General features: G+C 36.4%; 3 protein-coding genes across 3 annotated transcripts; 1 reads left to right on the plus strand and 2 right to left on the minus strand.

Moving 5' to 3' along the window:
• Nucleotides 1-8,475, plus strand: LOC110670700 (protein MODIFIED TRANSPORT TO THE VACUOLE 1). Its single transcript, XM_021832841.2, has 5 exons — nucleotides 1-644; nucleotides 1,258-2,004; nucleotides 2,271-2,426; nucleotides 3,022-3,996; nucleotides 8,025-8,475. Exons 1-5 carry the CDS (start codon nucleotides 438-440, stop codon nucleotides 8,064-8,066), a joined length of 2,127 nt encoding a protein of 708 aa, XP_021688533.2. The 5' UTR covers nucleotides 1-437; the 3' UTR covers nucleotides 8,067-8,475.
• Nucleotides 8,476-10,220: 1,745 nt separating this feature from the next.
• LOC110670701 (uncharacterized) lies at nucleotides 10,221-12,713 on the minus strand. The gene is made up of 7 exons (XM_058148074.1): nucleotides 12,495-12,713; nucleotides 12,071-12,172; nucleotides 11,593-11,732; nucleotides 11,434-11,490; nucleotides 11,171-11,330; nucleotides 10,609-10,734; nucleotides 10,221-10,524 (listed from the first exon to the last, which is right to left on the minus strand). Exons 1-7 carry the CDS (start codon nucleotides 12,711-12,713, stop codon nucleotides 10,315-10,317), a joined length of 1,014 nt encoding a protein of 337 aa, XP_058004057.1. The 3' UTR covers nucleotides 10,221-10,314.
• Nucleotides 12,714-12,793: 80 nt separating this feature from the next.
• LOC131180896 (uncharacterized) lies at nucleotides 12,794-15,863 on the minus strand. The gene is made up of 4 exons (XM_058149011.1): nucleotides 13,804-15,863; nucleotides 13,399-13,490; nucleotides 12,917-13,073; nucleotides 12,794-12,838 (listed from the first exon to the last, which is right to left on the minus strand). The coding sequence occupies exons 1-3, from the start codon at nucleotides 14,041-14,043 to the stop codon at nucleotides 12,944-12,946; spliced, it is 462 nt and encodes a 153-aa protein (XP_058004994.1). The 5' UTR covers nucleotides 14,044-15,863; the 3' UTR covers nucleotides 12,794-12,838; nucleotides 12,917-12,943.
• Between the last annotated feature and the right edge of the window lie 76 nt (nucleotides 15,864-15,939).

Consider the following 15,939-nt stretch of genomic DNA (forward strand, 5'->3'; position numbering starts at 1 on the left):
TTGTCGAGTCATGCGCTCCCCTGCTGACCTGTGTTCCTGATTCCGTAGCCTCTCCATATACTACTCTTTCTTCTTCTCCTTATTTCCGCATTTCTTCAATTCCAAGCCCACCTCTCTCTCAATAAAAAAACCCTAATATGTTTCTTCTCTAACTCTCACCCTCCCACTCCACACCTAATCCATATTACAGGTCTTTGGTTCGATCCCATTTGAATGGCTCATATTTTAATCTCCATACCCAAACTTGATCTCTGATCCTCGAATTTTTGCCAACGCAATCTCAATTTATCCGCGGAATCAGATTAAATTGTTAGCTCTTTTGTGCTTTCATGCACGAAAGAAAATTGAGAGTTTGTAAAGATCTGATTGATTACGAGATAAGAAATTGATTGTGAAAATCAAGGGTTTTTGTTTGGATTAAAAGGGGATTTGGAGATATGGATTCTAGTAGGAGGGCGGTGGAGTCGTACTGGAGATCGAGGATGGTTGATGCGGCAACCTCCGACGAAGACAAGGTAACGCCTGTTTACAAATTGGAAGAGATTTGTGAGCTCTTGCGGTCTTCTCATGTCAATATCGTTAAAGAGATATCGGAATTTATCTTGAAGCGACTTGAACACAAGAGCCCTATTGTTAAACAAAAGGTATGCTGGTTTTCATCTTCTGATTGTTAATATTATGCTGTTTTAGGATGGATTTTATGCGAGCTGATGCTTTGATGTCTATGTCTTAGTCTTGTAGTGCAACTGTAATTAATATGCCAAAATTTTAACTCAATTTTTAAAAAATAATTTTGAATTATTATTTAGGTGAAACTTTTGTTTCGAAAGAGAAGATATTGGATCCTTTAATTTGTTGTTATTCTCGTGCTGGAAAATTTTGGAAATAGATACATATGGACGTTGAAAAATGAAAAATTATGTCTTCTTGTTGCCTTTTATTAGTGGGAATTAGGAAGGTTCTCAGGCCCAGTTGAGTGGAGAGTGTTGTTTCTAATAAGATTCGAAGTATGTATTTTCAAATGCACTAGTTAGTAACTGGTGCATAAATTGGAATTAATATCATTGCTGCTGCAATTACAGAGTATTAATTTTTTTTTTTGTTAAAAGTTATGTTTGGCTGGTAATTATTCCAAAAAATACTTGACAATTCTGCAAAAGAACTGTATATGTTCCTTAATGCGAGAGATAATGGCATGCCATAGTTTACAACTTATCGCCCTCAATTATATTTTACTCAGACTTGAATTCTGTGCAGGCTTTGAGGTTGATAAAATATGCTGCGGGAAAGTCTGGTGTGGAGTTCAGGAGGGAAATGCAAAGACATTCAGCTGCTGTACGTCAGTTATTTCATTACAGGGGTCAGACAGATCCTTTGAAGGGGGATGCCCTTAATAAGGCTGTAAGGGACACTGCTCATGAGGCTATCTCTGCTATTTTCTCAGAGGAGAATAAGCCAGCAACTACTGAAAATCTTAACAAACGGATACAAGGATTTGGGAATACAAATTTTGAAATGCCATCAGAAGATAGGAAATCGTTTCTTAGTGAGGTAGTTGGTATTGGAAGTGCATCTATTAAGCAGGGGCTTAGTAGCTTCACACAAGGCCATTCATTACGGAAGAATGACAATGGAAGCTACAAAAGTCCTAATCTTCGAAGATCATTGACCATAGAAAATGATCACAATGATAGATATGAACCAGTCCAGTTGCGCATTGAAACTCAGGGTAGTTTTGGAGTTTCGAAGAGTACAATTAGTGGACCTTGGGTCCAGGACAGCAGGGTCTCAAATGCAGAGACAAAAAATGGGGGCTCTAGTTCAAGTTATACAGAGAGTAAGACTCGTGAGGAGAGGTTGTTGGAGACTATTGTAACATCTGGTGGTGTACGTCTACAACCTACTCGTGATGCTATTCAGGTTTTTCTATTAGAGGCAGCAAAGTTGGATGCACTGGCCCTAAGTCACGCCCTTGAATCTAAGCTCCAGTCTCCTGTGTGGCAGGCATGGTCTTTATGTTATTGTATTAATAATATGAATTCTCCCTCTCTTTCTCCTCTTTCAAATGCGCAAATTTAATTACCTCTTTCCTACTAGTTAGAAATTTTGTTTTCGGCATACTGTTGCACTATGTTTGGGTATCATATATTAGTATTCTTGTTTGTTGGGGGGAAAAAGAGGAAAATAAGTTACCAACTACGTTTGTAGTTTTGTTACGTTTGTGTTTGTGGATATTGTATTAAATTTTCATGGCAATTATTGTTTTCCAGGTTCGCATGAAAGCTGTGTGTGTGCTTGAGTCAATTCTGAGGAAAAGGGATGATGAGCAATTTTCAATTGTAGCTTCATACTTTAGTGAGAATAAAGATCTTGTGGTCAGATGTACTGAATCTCCCCAATCTTCTCTAAGGGAAAAATCTATCAAGGTATGTATTTCTTATAAATATGTATCAGATTTTGCTTTTACTTCCCTAATTTGCTTTACTTTTATCCCACCACTCGGGCTAAGAAAGAGGATCCTGTGATTAATGCTTGGATATGATAAGTTATTAAAAACTTAGATGCTAGGCTTGCTTGTCAACTTTTATAATAAGCATCAATATAATCATTGATTCGAGAAGGACTGGATCTTAATAATAGATAAGTGTGATATCTTTGATGGCTAAGACCTTGGACATTGCTAATGGGATTCCTGCCATAGAACTTCAATCTTTCAGCTTCTTTCAGGAATGTCTAGGTTGCAGTGTTGTTCCTTTCTTAGAAGAATATCAGCTAAGCCCACTTGACTAATAATCTGGTACTAATTTGGGTGGTTTAAACTTTATACTGCTGGTTGATAATCAACTCATTTTTAACTTTTGATCAAATATTTAATTGGTTCATGTGTTAACTCTTTTATAATTCTGACGATATTACTATGGGAGAAACTGAATGCTGAAATATAGATCATGGGGAGATTCTTTTCTTTAATTTCACAAGATTACATTATGTGGCTATAAATGTTTGGCCTTTGATGAACAGGTATTGAGCCTTTTGGGTGGGGAACAGGCAGGTGGCTTGATGGGAAATTCGGAAAAGTCAGTTAAGGCTGAGACCATGTTATTTCAGATGCCTGACTTGATAGACACGGGAGATTCAAATGATTTCTTTGAAACAAATGATTCTACAAATGAGCCAATTGATCAGAACACAGCAAATCTGACAACATCCACAAGTCATTCAATTGATGATCTATTTGGAGATAATTATGGTGATGGTGGGAACTCCAGAGAACAAAAAACTGATGATAATCCCTTTGCAGATGTTTCATTCCACACTAGTGAGAGTAGAGAACATGTAGATGATCTCTTTTCTGGAATGACTGTTGACAGTAAACCAGGCACTAATGAGAATCATATGACAACAAATAAAAATGGAGCAGAGCCATTTGATATTTTTGGGTCAAATTCTGAACTGACACAGGAGCAAGGAAATCATAAAATGGATGTTAATGATTTAATGGCTGGTATGTCCATCAATGAAAATGTCTCAAAGATGAATCAATCAGGAGCTACTTCTGGGTTGCTCCCAGAAAGTGTCTTCACAGATTCAAGTAATCATTCTGGATATCAGCTCTCAAATGATGCTTTAACTAGCATACTTAGTTCGCAAGTTACTGGGATGAATGCAAATTCAATATTTCCTTCTGGTACTATGCAACAGAATATACCTCCTGGCTTTATGTTGAATCCTGCATTTCATACGCAGCATGTAAATTATGGTGCTATGGGGAATTTTCTTGCTCATCAGCAATTTCTGGCTACAATGTCCAACTTCCAACACTTGAATAACCTCAATGCACAGAATCTGGGAGTTAGTCATGCGGTTGGTACTAATGGAGTTGGATATTCTTCAGCGCTTCCTGATATTTTCCAATCAAATTATCCAAATCAAGCTCCTAGTTCACTGATGAACAACTCAAAGAAAGAGGAAACCAGAGCATTTGATTTTATTTCGGTAAGTTTGATTTTGGCATTGAGCTTGGGCTGCTTTATGATATAAATTTCTTTATGTTTATAAGTTTTGGCCTCGATGATATTTGTAATGGTCATTATTATACTATTGCTCTCTGTCCTTTTCTTTGAGAATGTTTTAAAATTGTGATATAATTTCAGGGGAGAGCTTGATATCAGAATGTTTGCTTGGCCTTTCAAATGCATAGTATTGCTCTTTTTTCTTCTTTGTAGTGTCAATTTTTAGATTTTAGTGTCTCAACCTTCATGATCCTTGCTAAATTCATTCTCATGGGCATGTGCATTAGAGGAGGAGGAGGAGGAGGAGGAGGAGAGGGAAGGGGGGGGGGGGGGGGGGGGGGGCGCGCGCATGGAGTGGGTGGGGGGTGATGGAATTTGGTTCATAGACATCATGAAGCCTGGTTTTAAAGCCTAATTTGGCTTAATGCTGGGTACTAGTGTCCAAATCCTATCTTCATGCATAGATGCTTGTATTAACCATTGGAAAAAGACTTTTAAATTAGGGAAAAAAAACACTGGTACGAAGTAGGATTTCACGTCAGATTCAGTTTGTAGAAAAGTTCCACCAGACCAAACACTAGAGTGAATTTAAAGTCGACCGTGTTGGATCAATTTTCCCAGGTTTAAGACTTTTTGCTAGATGTTAATGGTATCAGATGAGGCAATTTCAAACACTATTATTACCAAATTAGTAATTTGCTCCATAGAATTCAATCTGTAAGAATTAGATTTCAGGACACAAATCATTCCAGTTAATGTTTATCATTGCATGTCCTATGAGCAATTCATTTCATGTCTAAGCAACTTGTCCCCAAAGGGATGGCTTCCTTGATATCCTTCACACCTCAAGGATTTTTCACATTTTCTCCTCCACAGCCAATTAAAGGAAACAATCCATCAACAAAATCCCTCTAAATCAATACCTACAAAACACAGAAATCCTTTCACATTAAAAACTAAAGCCAGAAAATTTTAGAAACCCACACAAAGGTCATCACCACACAGTAAAAATGCTAAGTTGGGGGGTTGGGAAGAGAGATAGAACCTATAACACAATGAATTTAAATGATCTGGTGGAGCAGCTAAGAGATCAGTAGTGATTTGGGAGACGGGAATTGATGTACTTGAGGCATGAGTTCTTTTTCTATAATATCTACAATGTTATGCAGGTATTTGTTGAAGGTTTCTAATTAAAATTTTATTTGTCGATCAATTCAAGTTCAGTATCAAGAAGTATTCCTGAAACCCACATGAGCAGTGTATTTAATTCAACTCAACTATGCCTTTATCCCAAAAATTTTGGATCAGCTATATATATTCTCTTTCTCCACTCTAAACGATTTTGGGTTAAATCTTCAAAAATGTGTAATGCTTCTAAGTTAATTTGTACTACTCTCCTCAAAGTCAGTTTAGGTCTACCCATTCTTTTCTTTCTATCATCTAACCTAATGTGCTCTACTTGTCTAACTTGAGCCTCCATATGTCTACGCTTCACATGACCAAATCACCTCATTCTCCCTTCTCTCAACTTATCCTCAATTGGCACCACTCCTACTTTTTCTCTAATACTCTCATTGCGGACTTTATCTAGTCTAGTATGGCCACTCATTCACTTTAACATTCTCATCTCTGCAACTCTTATCTTAAACACATACGACTCGTTCAGTGCCCAACACTCACTACCATATAACATGACCAGTCGTATGGCTGTACGGTAAAATTTTCCTTTCAACTTATTGAAAATCTTGCGATCACATAAAACTCTTGTGGCATGTCTCCACTTCAACCATCCGGCTTTAATCCTATGATTAACATCCTCCTCACATCCCCTATCTACTTGAAGGATTGAGGTTAGATATTTAAAGTGATTACTTTGGGACAGTACCACTCAATTCAAACTACTTTCCTATTACCAGTTCGGTCTTTACTGAACTTGCAATGCATGTATTTTGTCTTTTTTCTACTTAAAGCCCTTTGACTCTAGAGTACTTTTTCAAAGCTTTAGCTTTCTATTAACTCTTTCTCGCATCTCATCTATCAGAACTATATCATCTGCAAACATCATGTGCAACGGGATACTCTTTTATATATGTTTTGTCAATTTATCCAAAACTAATGTAAAAAGGTAAGGGCTTACAGTTGAACCTTGATGTAATTCAACTGAGATAGGAAAATCTCTTGTGTCCCTCCCACTGTGCGCACAATAGTAGTTGCTATTTCATACATATCTTTCAACACTTGTATGTACTTAATAGATACCGTCTTTTATTCTAACACTCTGTATAAGACATCTCTTGGAACACTATCATAAGCTTTCTTCAAATTGCTAAAAATCATGTGTAGATCTTTTTTCACATCTCTATGTTTCTCCATCGAGCTTCTAATGAGAAAAATCGCTTCCATAGTTGAACGACCGGGCATGAAGCCAAATTGATTGGGAGAGATAGAAGTGTCATGACATAGTCGATGTTCCACAACTCTCTCCCACAGTTTTATAGTATGGCTCATGAATTTAATTCTCCTATAGTTTGAACAACTCTGTATGTATCCCTTATTTTTAAAAATAAGTACTAAAATACTCCACCTTCATTCATCAAACATTTTCCTTGAATTTAGAATCTTATTAAACAATTTAGTTAACCATGCCACTCTTATATCTCCCAAACAATTCCACACTTCAATTGGTATTCCATCGGGTCCACTGGCTTTACCCACTTTCATTCTCTTAAGTGCTTCATTTACTTCTAAAGATTTAATCATTCTAGTAAAATTCATATTTTTTTCTATTGCTCTGTAGTCTATATTCACGCTATTACTATTTTGACTATTATTAAAAAGATCATCAAAATAATTTCTCCATCTTTCTTTAATGTCTTCATCTTTCATCAACACTTTTTCTTCATTATCCTTAATGCACCTAACTTGATTGAGATCTTGACATTTCTTTTCTCTCCTCCTTGCTAATCTATAAATATTTTTCTCCCCTTCTTTAGTTCCAAGTTTCTCATATAATTTTTCAAAGGCTTGCGCTCTTGCTTGACTAATCGCCTTTTTTGTCCATTTCTTTACTATCTTGTATTGTTCATATGCCTCATTATTATCACACTTAGGTAATTTCTTATACCATTCCTTCTTTCTCTTCACTGTCTTTTGTACTTCCTCATTCCACCACCATCTCTCTTTTGAGGGTGATCCATGTCTTCTAAACTCTTCAAGTACTTTTCTAGCTACTTCTCTAATCTTTGATGCCATCTGTATCCACATACCATTGGCCTCCACATCCAGCTTTCATGCTTCGGAATTGAGAAGCTCTTTTTTGAACTTCACATGCTTTACTCCTTTGAACTCCCACCACTTTGTTTGAGCTACACTATTTCTTCTAACATTACTTGATTGTTCTTAAACTTGACATTCAAGATCACTAACCGATGTTGACTTGTTAAAGCCTATCCCGGAATGACCTTACAATATTTGTTAGAGCTCTATTTGTCTTCCTGGTTAAGAGGAAGTCAATTTGGCTTCTATATTGCCCACTTTTGAAAGTCACTAAATTTAACTCTCTTTTTATAAAGTAGGTATTTACTAGTATTAGGTCGTATGTCATAACAAAATTTAAGATGATTTTTCCCTCCTTATTTCAGCTACCAAAATCAAAACTTCCATGAACATTCTCATGACCTTGCCTATCACTTCCTACATGTTCATTCAAATCTCCACCGATGAAAAGATTCTCTTCATTCGGTATGCGTTGCATTAGATCATACAAATCCTCCTAAAACCTTTGTTTACTCTCACTATCTAGTCCTACTTGTAGGACATTCCTATTTGTAGGGTATAAGCACTAACTACATTTATATGTTAAATAATGCACGATGTGTTGTCTCTGAAAAGGCATTTATACTGGATTTTCTGCAACAATTGTAAAATTTTTCCTCACTGTGTATTATAGATATTACCACGAATGAGATTTTCACAGTGCTTGGTACTAAACGCATCTTGTTTGCCTCGTAGGACCATCTTGCAGCGGCACGTGATCCAAAGAGGGTGGCTTAAATCTTTGAGCTTTATATGCTTCACCTTGCTGGGCCTCCTTGGTGTTTGGGTTGATGGTTTATTTATTTGAAGTGAATTAATCGAGACATGTCAAGCATTCTTTGGCAATAATGAACTATCAGTACGATGGCATGTTTCCATGAAAATAGGATTGGAAGTTATGAAGTTGTGGGGAGATCCCGGAAGTAGATTCTGTATTTGAGATTAGCAGAGAAGTGGTTGTTGTAGTGTTTTTATTTAGCAAAGCAAGAATCAATTGTATGTTTCCCCCTCATGGATTTGTAAAGCGTTTTTTTTATTTTTATTTTTATTTTTTTATTTTTTAGTTTGTGTTGTATTTCCCCACACTTACAGGAATGCTAGTGGTACATGTTTTTGAACATAGTTAATAAAGAGACCTTCTTGTTCCTCTTGGCGTCGGTAATGTTTATTGCCACATTGCTCTAACCAGACTGTTCTTTTGTCTGCAATTGTCTAACGGTTGCGCTATGATTTGTGGCCCTGGAATTTGAAGAAGTTGTAGGCGACTAGGCATCTCATTTGAATGGGCGAATTATTTAGTTTTTTATAGTCTTAACAAATATTGAAGGGTTCAAAGGCAGGGGCGCTTATCTATGGTAAGAGTTAAAAACTTTTTTTGAGAATACATTTGCCTTGGCATGTCCTAATTTAGATTCAATCTTCATCTGTAAAATAAACAGTCTGAAGCAGAACAGAGGTGGATTATTTCTTCAACATTTTGTTTTATCTTATTAGCAAATGGAGGTCATCCTGTACACTGTAAGATGCCAAGTTACATTATGCCTAATTACGCATCAGTATCGAGTATTTACAGACTCTTGCATATACAATCAGATACTCGTGGCATTCTGGGTATGCCAACTATCACATGAAATTTTTCAGACAGCAGGATTAGCAGATGGGTCCTAAAGGTTGGTTCTAGAGGATGAATCTTGAAGGTGGCTTCAAGATTGAACTTCCATCTTCTTAGTTCTGTTTTGTTGTTTCACGACATCAAGTCGCTCAGAGGAGCATGGAGAAGGGATCTAATCACGGTAAGCAAAAACAGGATTAGCAGATGGGTAAAAATAATAGCACGATATGAACAAGCGAACAAAGCAGAGACCTGATTAAAAAGGGAGTTTAGAATGAACCATTTCTTTTCAAGGATTTTTCCACTTCTAATTATATAAACTCCCCTTCTTGTTAGCTCATTAACATATCAAGGTTTTCAAGTTATGAGTACAGGCATCTAGATATGTGGCTTCATGAATTTTATGTTTATGTGCATGTGCATGTTGGCGAGAGTGTGTGGAGCTTATGCGTGCAATTGTATAACCGTTAAAAAACAGTATAAAAACATAGTAATTTATAAGTATATTGAAAGTCTAACGGCAGCAATGCTTACCAATGCACTTCTGATAAAAAAAAAAAAAAAAAAAAGAAAGAAAAAAGAAGAAGAAAAAAAGAAAAGAAAAGAGAAGGCCTTTAAATTGTGGCATAAAGGAAAAAAATACAAGATTAATGAGCTGCCCACCTTAAAAGTTCCATTGCCATTTCATGAAAAAAAAAAAAAAAGAATTAACTGAATTTGCTATATAATGCCTTTCTAGTTTCTATCACGATAAAGGGCAGTCATGGTCTCCTCTATAGGCTTAGCCACCTGTCTGGATTGTTTTTAGCAGGAATGGGCTGTTCAGGATTGAGAAAGAAGGTTAACTAGAATGAACTAGTCCTAGATGATTTTAGGCAATGTCGGATCAAAATGGTTCAGGACCAGTTTCAGTCTAGTTCAATGGTGGTTTTGATTTTGATTTCAGTTCCTTTTTTAAACGGTTCAATTCATGTGGCATCTCTCTACATTGGATAAATCATTTTTTTTTTTTTTCAAGAAAGCAATACGATTCAAATTGGAATCAAACCACCAGGCCAAACTGTCGGTTCCAATTCAGGTTTGAGACGATGGGGGACTGAAACCAGCCCCTGAAAAATTGATCAAGGCCAGTTCCGGATTTAATCTGGGCCAATCCCGGTCCAGTTCAGGGGTTGAACCACCCCCTGGCTGGGTCTGGCATGGCCTCAAGGTGCCATCCACTCAGGCCATTGTAATTGATTGTGTCAAGCTGCAAATCTGATAATAAGGAAGGATCCAAATGATACAGAAAAGCATATACTGCAGAGGCGTGGAACTTATGTAGATACATGAATAACTAGCTGCTGCATTTAGTCAGTTGTCAAACATCACGAGTTAAGACAGAATTTGCAAATAGATAGGATAGAGTCCTGCAGGAAATAGCATTAAAATTGCAATTGGGATAAGCGTAGCAATGTCGGTCAGTGTTCTCTTCAACTTCCTTCTTTCCCTCCTTGACAATCTATGGCCGCGTAATTGATTTAATAGTAGTTCCAAACCATCCATGATGTCTACAAAGAGCAATTGGGTTCCCATCCATACATCCTTTAAAACAATTCAGTTAGCATTAAGCTTCCAAAATTTAGTAAGTTCTGTTCACTGTCAAGAAGCAGGGTTCATTTGGCTTACAGAGCTTTTAGATGCCAATTTGACACCGTATCTCCGAAGTAAACTCTCATGCAGAGGACTTGATTTGTTGGAGATGCTGGGGGCCCCTGCAAAGGTTATTACTTCTGTTGCAGCAGAGTTGCCAGCCTGCTCTTAAACGCATATAAAATAATGGTTACCAAAGAAATATATGTGCATTTACTGTGAAGAAACAGACACAACTATGCCACCAGTTGACATACAATAAATATACATGATGAAATTATGGCATTGGCATTCGTATATTTTGCATACAAGATCGTGGTGATGCATCCTGTTTAAAAATGGTTAGCCAATTTAATGATTGAGATGACTTAAGATTTTGCGCTTTATGATTTTAATACCTTGTCTTATTTCTATTTTCATCTCAAAGTTCTACTTGACACTCTAGTTTCATCACACCATCTATGTGTCAACAAACAACACCAGTTCTTCCTTCAATTGATTGACAATTAAACACTATAGCTTGTATAAATTAATTGTTATGTTGGTATTTCTTAACCAACATAATGAAACAATGGTTGTTTTAATCAAGCAGCTGTACCTTTCCCGGCTTAATTCCTCGTTGATTTTTAACTTTTATGCATCCCTGTAGCACTGGCTTCTGTTGTGCTTCCAATGCCACACAAAAATTTTCTGTGCCCTTTATTCCTACGGACAGGGAGTGATCAGAGGCACCTGCTTCTGCAATCTTCCGGAATTCACTGTAAGATAAATTCAAAAAAGTAAGTTATCTCCAACATCTCTAATGGGGTTCATATTCAATTACATTGAAAAATAAGATATTATCCAAGAGAGACAGCATACCTAGTTCTAGCATAAACTGCCAGGTAGTCTTCAAGGCAAACAGTTAACAAACTCTGGCTGAAAATTTGATAGCACCATGTTATAGAAATAAATTTGCTATTGCAATAGATGAATACTTAAACAAATAAGCTTCAAAGCTGAAGTTGACATGTTTGCAACCTTTGCAGCAAGAATTCTAGTGATTTTGCATCTAAAGGCTGTTGAGTTGAATGGCCGAAGTGAGCAAAGCCAGAGAAAACATCATAACCAACAGTAAATACTGTGGATAGGATAATCTCTTTCTCTGCTTGAATTGGATGCTGCTTTCATCTTTTCCTTTCTTGATTGCTCAGAGGAAAACAGGTGGCATAAAAATCAAGCCATCCAATTTCTTCTGTTACTAAATATAAAGATGAATTTTGCACATTAGGATATTTCAGATAATGCATTTCCAACAAAATTATGATAGGAACTTAACTCCACAAAACATGCATATGCTGATACGGTAGCAAGTTCAGGGTGAATGAAAAGGATACCACACTCCAAGTAACTGGAGGCAAAACATTTCACCTATTAGGCTATTACCGAATTTATGTTGAAAAAAAAATGGAATATTCAGCATCCATCCAAATAGAGAGATTACTTGAGGAAGTCTAACCTGCTCATCCAGATCCTTAACATTCATTCTTGACAAGAATAATCTAGTATTTCTTCCCAGAAACGCAAAAAATCCAAGAGTAGCCAAACTCCCTGCCTGAACCTGTTGAAGATTTATAAGAGATCCGGTGTTTAAAATGCCAAAGAAATGTAGTTTAACTAATGCTAGAAATTCCAAACTCTTAGAAGTTCTCAATGTTAGAAACATGATCCAGAATTTATACAAATCAGATATGCATAGTTACAAGCATCAAATCAGGATTTGTATTTTACCAATATATTTTGTCTATAACTCATCTACTGGAAACGAATTCTGTCTTCTACATAAATTTTCTGTTAAATACATGAAGGTACAATAAATTACAGCTGCTCAAAAAATTATGGAAAAATTGTATCAGAAGATTTTCATGAATCATAGAATTGACCTTTTCATTGGAGTTTTTTATGCCTTTAACCACCATTTCTCTGCAAAATGCTGCCGAGAGTTTTCGCTGAGCCAGCCCAATCCAGAACTCTAGTTCTTCAATATTGTTGCAAGGCAGAATCTTTGCTCCAAAATGGGATAGGAAGTTGAGTTCAAATCCAGCCTCAGTTGCTAGCTGATGCAATTTCTCCACTTCTACAAGACTGTATGAAAGATCCATGAGCTCTACTAATACATCCTCAATTGACAATGTAAACATAGGACAGAAATTCTTCCAGAACCCAGCTTTCCAACAGCAGCACAGCAGCACAGCAGCTTATTGCTGCAATGATTCCTGCAACACCACTGAATACATGTATCCATGCAACTCAGTGACGACAGGTAAACTGCAACCAGTTAAAAGCAAAGAGTCTTTGAACAAACCTTCCCGCATATTCCATGACCACTTCTTCAGCAAGGGAATGAAAAAACTGCAATACGAGGCAATTCCACCACTCTAAACCATTGTACCAAGTCTGGATGCTGCATTTTCAACTGACTTTCAATGTACTCACCCACCAAGTTTATCTTTGGGGTCAAGCTAAGCACATGAAGAAGCAAAAGCATTAGGCCAAGTTGCTATCTTGACTATCAGCGATTGCACTAATATGAAGAAATGTCACAATGATACTGCATCAGAGATACATACTACATCTAGGCCACATTTAAACTTGCCATTTGGCTTTACTCCAAAAAGTTCCCGAATGAAATTACTCTCTCAAAGGTTAGTATCAAGCTAAAATATCTTATGTACGCATTCAAGATTAGATAGTTATCTTCTAGTTAAACATCAGTCACTGTAAATTATTTAGTTTAAGTAATATAACATCAGGGTTTAATTTGTATTTGAATAAAAAATTACTCACATTTCTTTAACTGGGGATCCATTGTTGTGACGATCAAGTGAAAGCAACATCTCTACTTCAATTGCCATTTTCAACAAAGGAAAAACAGCTACCTGGACAGCCACAATAGTCAATGATCTTGTTCCAATTTTTCATGTGTTCTAATGATTCATAAAGATTGTTTGACCTCCACTCAGTTAAATTTATATCTCTGTGACAATTGTTAAGGCAAAGAACAAAATATGAGCAGAAACATGCGAATGGATGTGCAATACGTAGAAATTATAGTAAATAGCCTAGATTAGAACATCAGAAATAACCAGAATTTCATTATAAGCAAACATAATTGCATGATAGTCCTAAATTATCGAATTTATAAGCCAAAAAATAGAGAAATGCTAATGCTTTGATACGCTAGGCACATACTTGATAAGAAATGCGTTTATGCCATTCATGGACATCCTTCCCATTCCAAGCCATTGCAAGCGCTGCATTTCTTCCTGGCAGTTCAAGTGACTGAACTGCAAGTGAAAAGCTTGCAGCAGATTCATGCAATACCCATAAAAGACAATTTACACGACTGAACTCCATTTCGTTATTATCAGCTTTAGCCACAGCAGCACTATTGTCACCATTAGTTTCTTCAGCAGAAGCAGAAGAGGCCATAGATGGTAATGCTTTCAAAGAAGAACAATTTGAAGAAGTGCAACGTGCAAAGAACAATCTAAAGGTACCACTATTCTTCAAAAAAAGAAAATCTCCAAGTTTCTTCGCATTTAATTTTAATTTGGGTACATCAGCCTTGGTCCTTTTGGTTTTCGGTCCAAAAGACTTCCTGTAATATCAAGAGGAGAACCAATCAATGATAAAATTTTCTGGGCTACCATCTAAAAGACAATTATGATCCTCAATTTTCTTCTAATATTGTTGAACAGATTCCTAAATGTATAAGCTTGAGAAAAACTATCAATCTAAATGCATGAATGTGGCAGAACTCAATTTATTTTTTAGTAGAGAGATTGGAGGAGTAGACTTTAACCTGACTCTACCATTCAACCATTTGACTAAGAGTTTTGTCATTTTAAGATTAAAAATTTTGACACTATATCATTACTGTAGCGTAATATTTAAATTTAAATAATTTTATAATTATAAAATACAAAATTATATTTTTAGTTTAATATTTCCCCAACCTCTAAGCTCCTGGTCAAACTGTCGTATGCATCGTCGTGTCGTTTTAGTTCTGTTTCCTCGTCCATGCTAGTCAAAGCTCCCTTTCCTAAAGCGTTTTCAGTCGAGTCCCATGTAATCAAATCTCTCTCTCTCTCTCTCTCTCTCTCTCTCTCTCTCTCTCTCTCTATATATATATATATATATGAGCTGAACGATGGAGATTGAGAGAGAGAAAGAGGCAGGATGTGAGAGAGAGAGGGAGATAGAAAGGGTTGGACTTGGACGGCAGAAAAATCTGTTAGGAATTTTTCTGGTATATGTTCTGTTTCTGGTATATTGTGTCTTGAGGAACGGAATAACGTAAACACTAGCGTCTAAGTAATTCTTTCAAACTCTTACTAATTGAAAGCCCATGCAGCCATGCTAGTATTCAAGTTGCATTTACATTACCCAGACAAACGGACTTCCTGTATTAATGTTGTAAAACATTTCTTGCAATGCTTGATTTAACAAAAAAAAAAAAAAAATGAATCTCGCTCCCAATACATTTAATCCTGGGGATTATAATCAATATGAATCAAAACAAGAATAAGAATAGATCCAAGTTCACATTTATACAATGACAACACTATTAAAAGATTGCATACGATCAAGATAAACAATCACTTTTTTTTACCAATCTTTACACAACTCAGATATACGTACTTCTTCACACACGCACATATATATATAGGCAGAGATTGAGATTGAGAAAGCTTACGATAAGTGGAATGACTTGGGGAGTTGCAAGAAATGGGAAGACATGGAAAAACAAGATGCAGGAAAATGACAGAAAGAGAGGAAAATCTGAAGTCGTTGACCGTTTTATGCAAGAGAAACCTCTTTGGCGAAGGCATCGAGGCAGAGAGAGAGAGAGAATGGATTTCTTTATGTTTTGTTGGTGGTAGTTATAAATGCAATCTATCAGAAGTGTCTGTGGATTTCTTTGCAGGGGTAATGCTTGTGTGATTTGTGATAGCTCAAACCTTGCCTTGTTATGGGCATAGAATACAACATTGAACTTGTCTTGTAAAGATAGCCCAACTTGGTTATCCACCAAATGCTCATTGCATGCTCATAGACACAAATGATAGATTATCGTTTAATGTTTCCACCAAAAATTAGGGGAAATTGTCCTTCAAGTTTTCAACCCTCTTAGGATTTGAGAACTTGTTATCGTTTTGATGATCTTTGTTGCAGCATATTCTACACTCAAAAATTTGTCTGGCAAAATGCACAGCCTCTTGAATCAAGCTCAAACTTTGCTAAAATCATCATCGTGAATTACAAAGAAGGTTCAATGTCTCATATTAACGGTCAAAGTCTTGGTTATAATTACAAATTGCTTAG

The sequence above is a fragment of the Hevea brasiliensis genome, chromosome 6 (genome assembly GCF_030052815.1).
Source record: "Hevea brasiliensis isolate MT/VB/25A 57/8 chromosome 6, ASM3005281v1, whole genome shotgun sequence".
NCBI lineage: Eukaryota > Viridiplantae > Streptophyta > Magnoliopsida > Malpighiales > Euphorbiaceae > Hevea > Hevea brasiliensis.

What these genes read in the sequence shown, in the direction of transcription:
- LOC110670700 (XM_021832841.2), top strand. Translation starts at nt 438, where the DNA reads ATGGATTCTAGTAGGAGGGCGGTGGAGTCGTACTGGAGATCGAGGATG. An exon ending in TAAGGGAAAAATCTATCAAG is followed by an intron (nt 2,427 to 3,021) that starts GTATGTATTTCT and finishes TTTGATGAACAG; the next exon opens with GTATTGAGCCTTTTGGGTGG. An exon ending in GAGCATTTGATTTTATTTCG is followed by an intron (nt 3,997 to 8,024) that starts GTAAGTTTGATT and finishes TTTGCCTCGTAG; the next exon opens with GACCATCTTGCAGCGGCACG.
- LOC110670701 (XM_058148074.1), bottom strand. Translation starts at nt 12,713, where the DNA reads ATGGATCTTTCATACAGTCTTGTAGAAGTGGAGAAATTGCATCAGCTA. An exon ending in TTAAGGATCTGGATGAGCAG is followed by an intron (nt 11,733 to 12,070) that starts GTTAGACTTCCT and finishes AGATGAAAGCAG; the next exon opens with CATCCAATTCAAGCAGAGAA. An exon ending in GAGGAATTAAGCCGGGAAAG is followed by an intron (nt 10,735 to 11,170) that starts GTACAGCTGCTT and finishes GTTTAAGAGCAG; the next exon opens with GCTGGCAACTCTGCTGCAAC.
- LOC131180896 (XM_058149011.1), bottom strand. Translation starts at nt 14,043, where the DNA reads ATGGCCTCTTCTGCTTCTGCTGAAGAAACTAATGGTGACAATAGTGCT. An exon ending in ATAAACGCATTTCTTATCAA is followed by an intron (nt 13,491 to 13,803) that starts GTATGTGCCTAG and finishes GTGGCTGTCCAG; the next exon opens with GTAGCTGTTTTTCCTTTGTT. An exon ending in GGATCCCCAGTTAAAGAAAT is followed by an intron (nt 13,074 to 13,398) that starts GTGAGTAATTTT and finishes TCATGTGCTTAG; the next exon opens with CTTGACCCCAAAGATAAACT.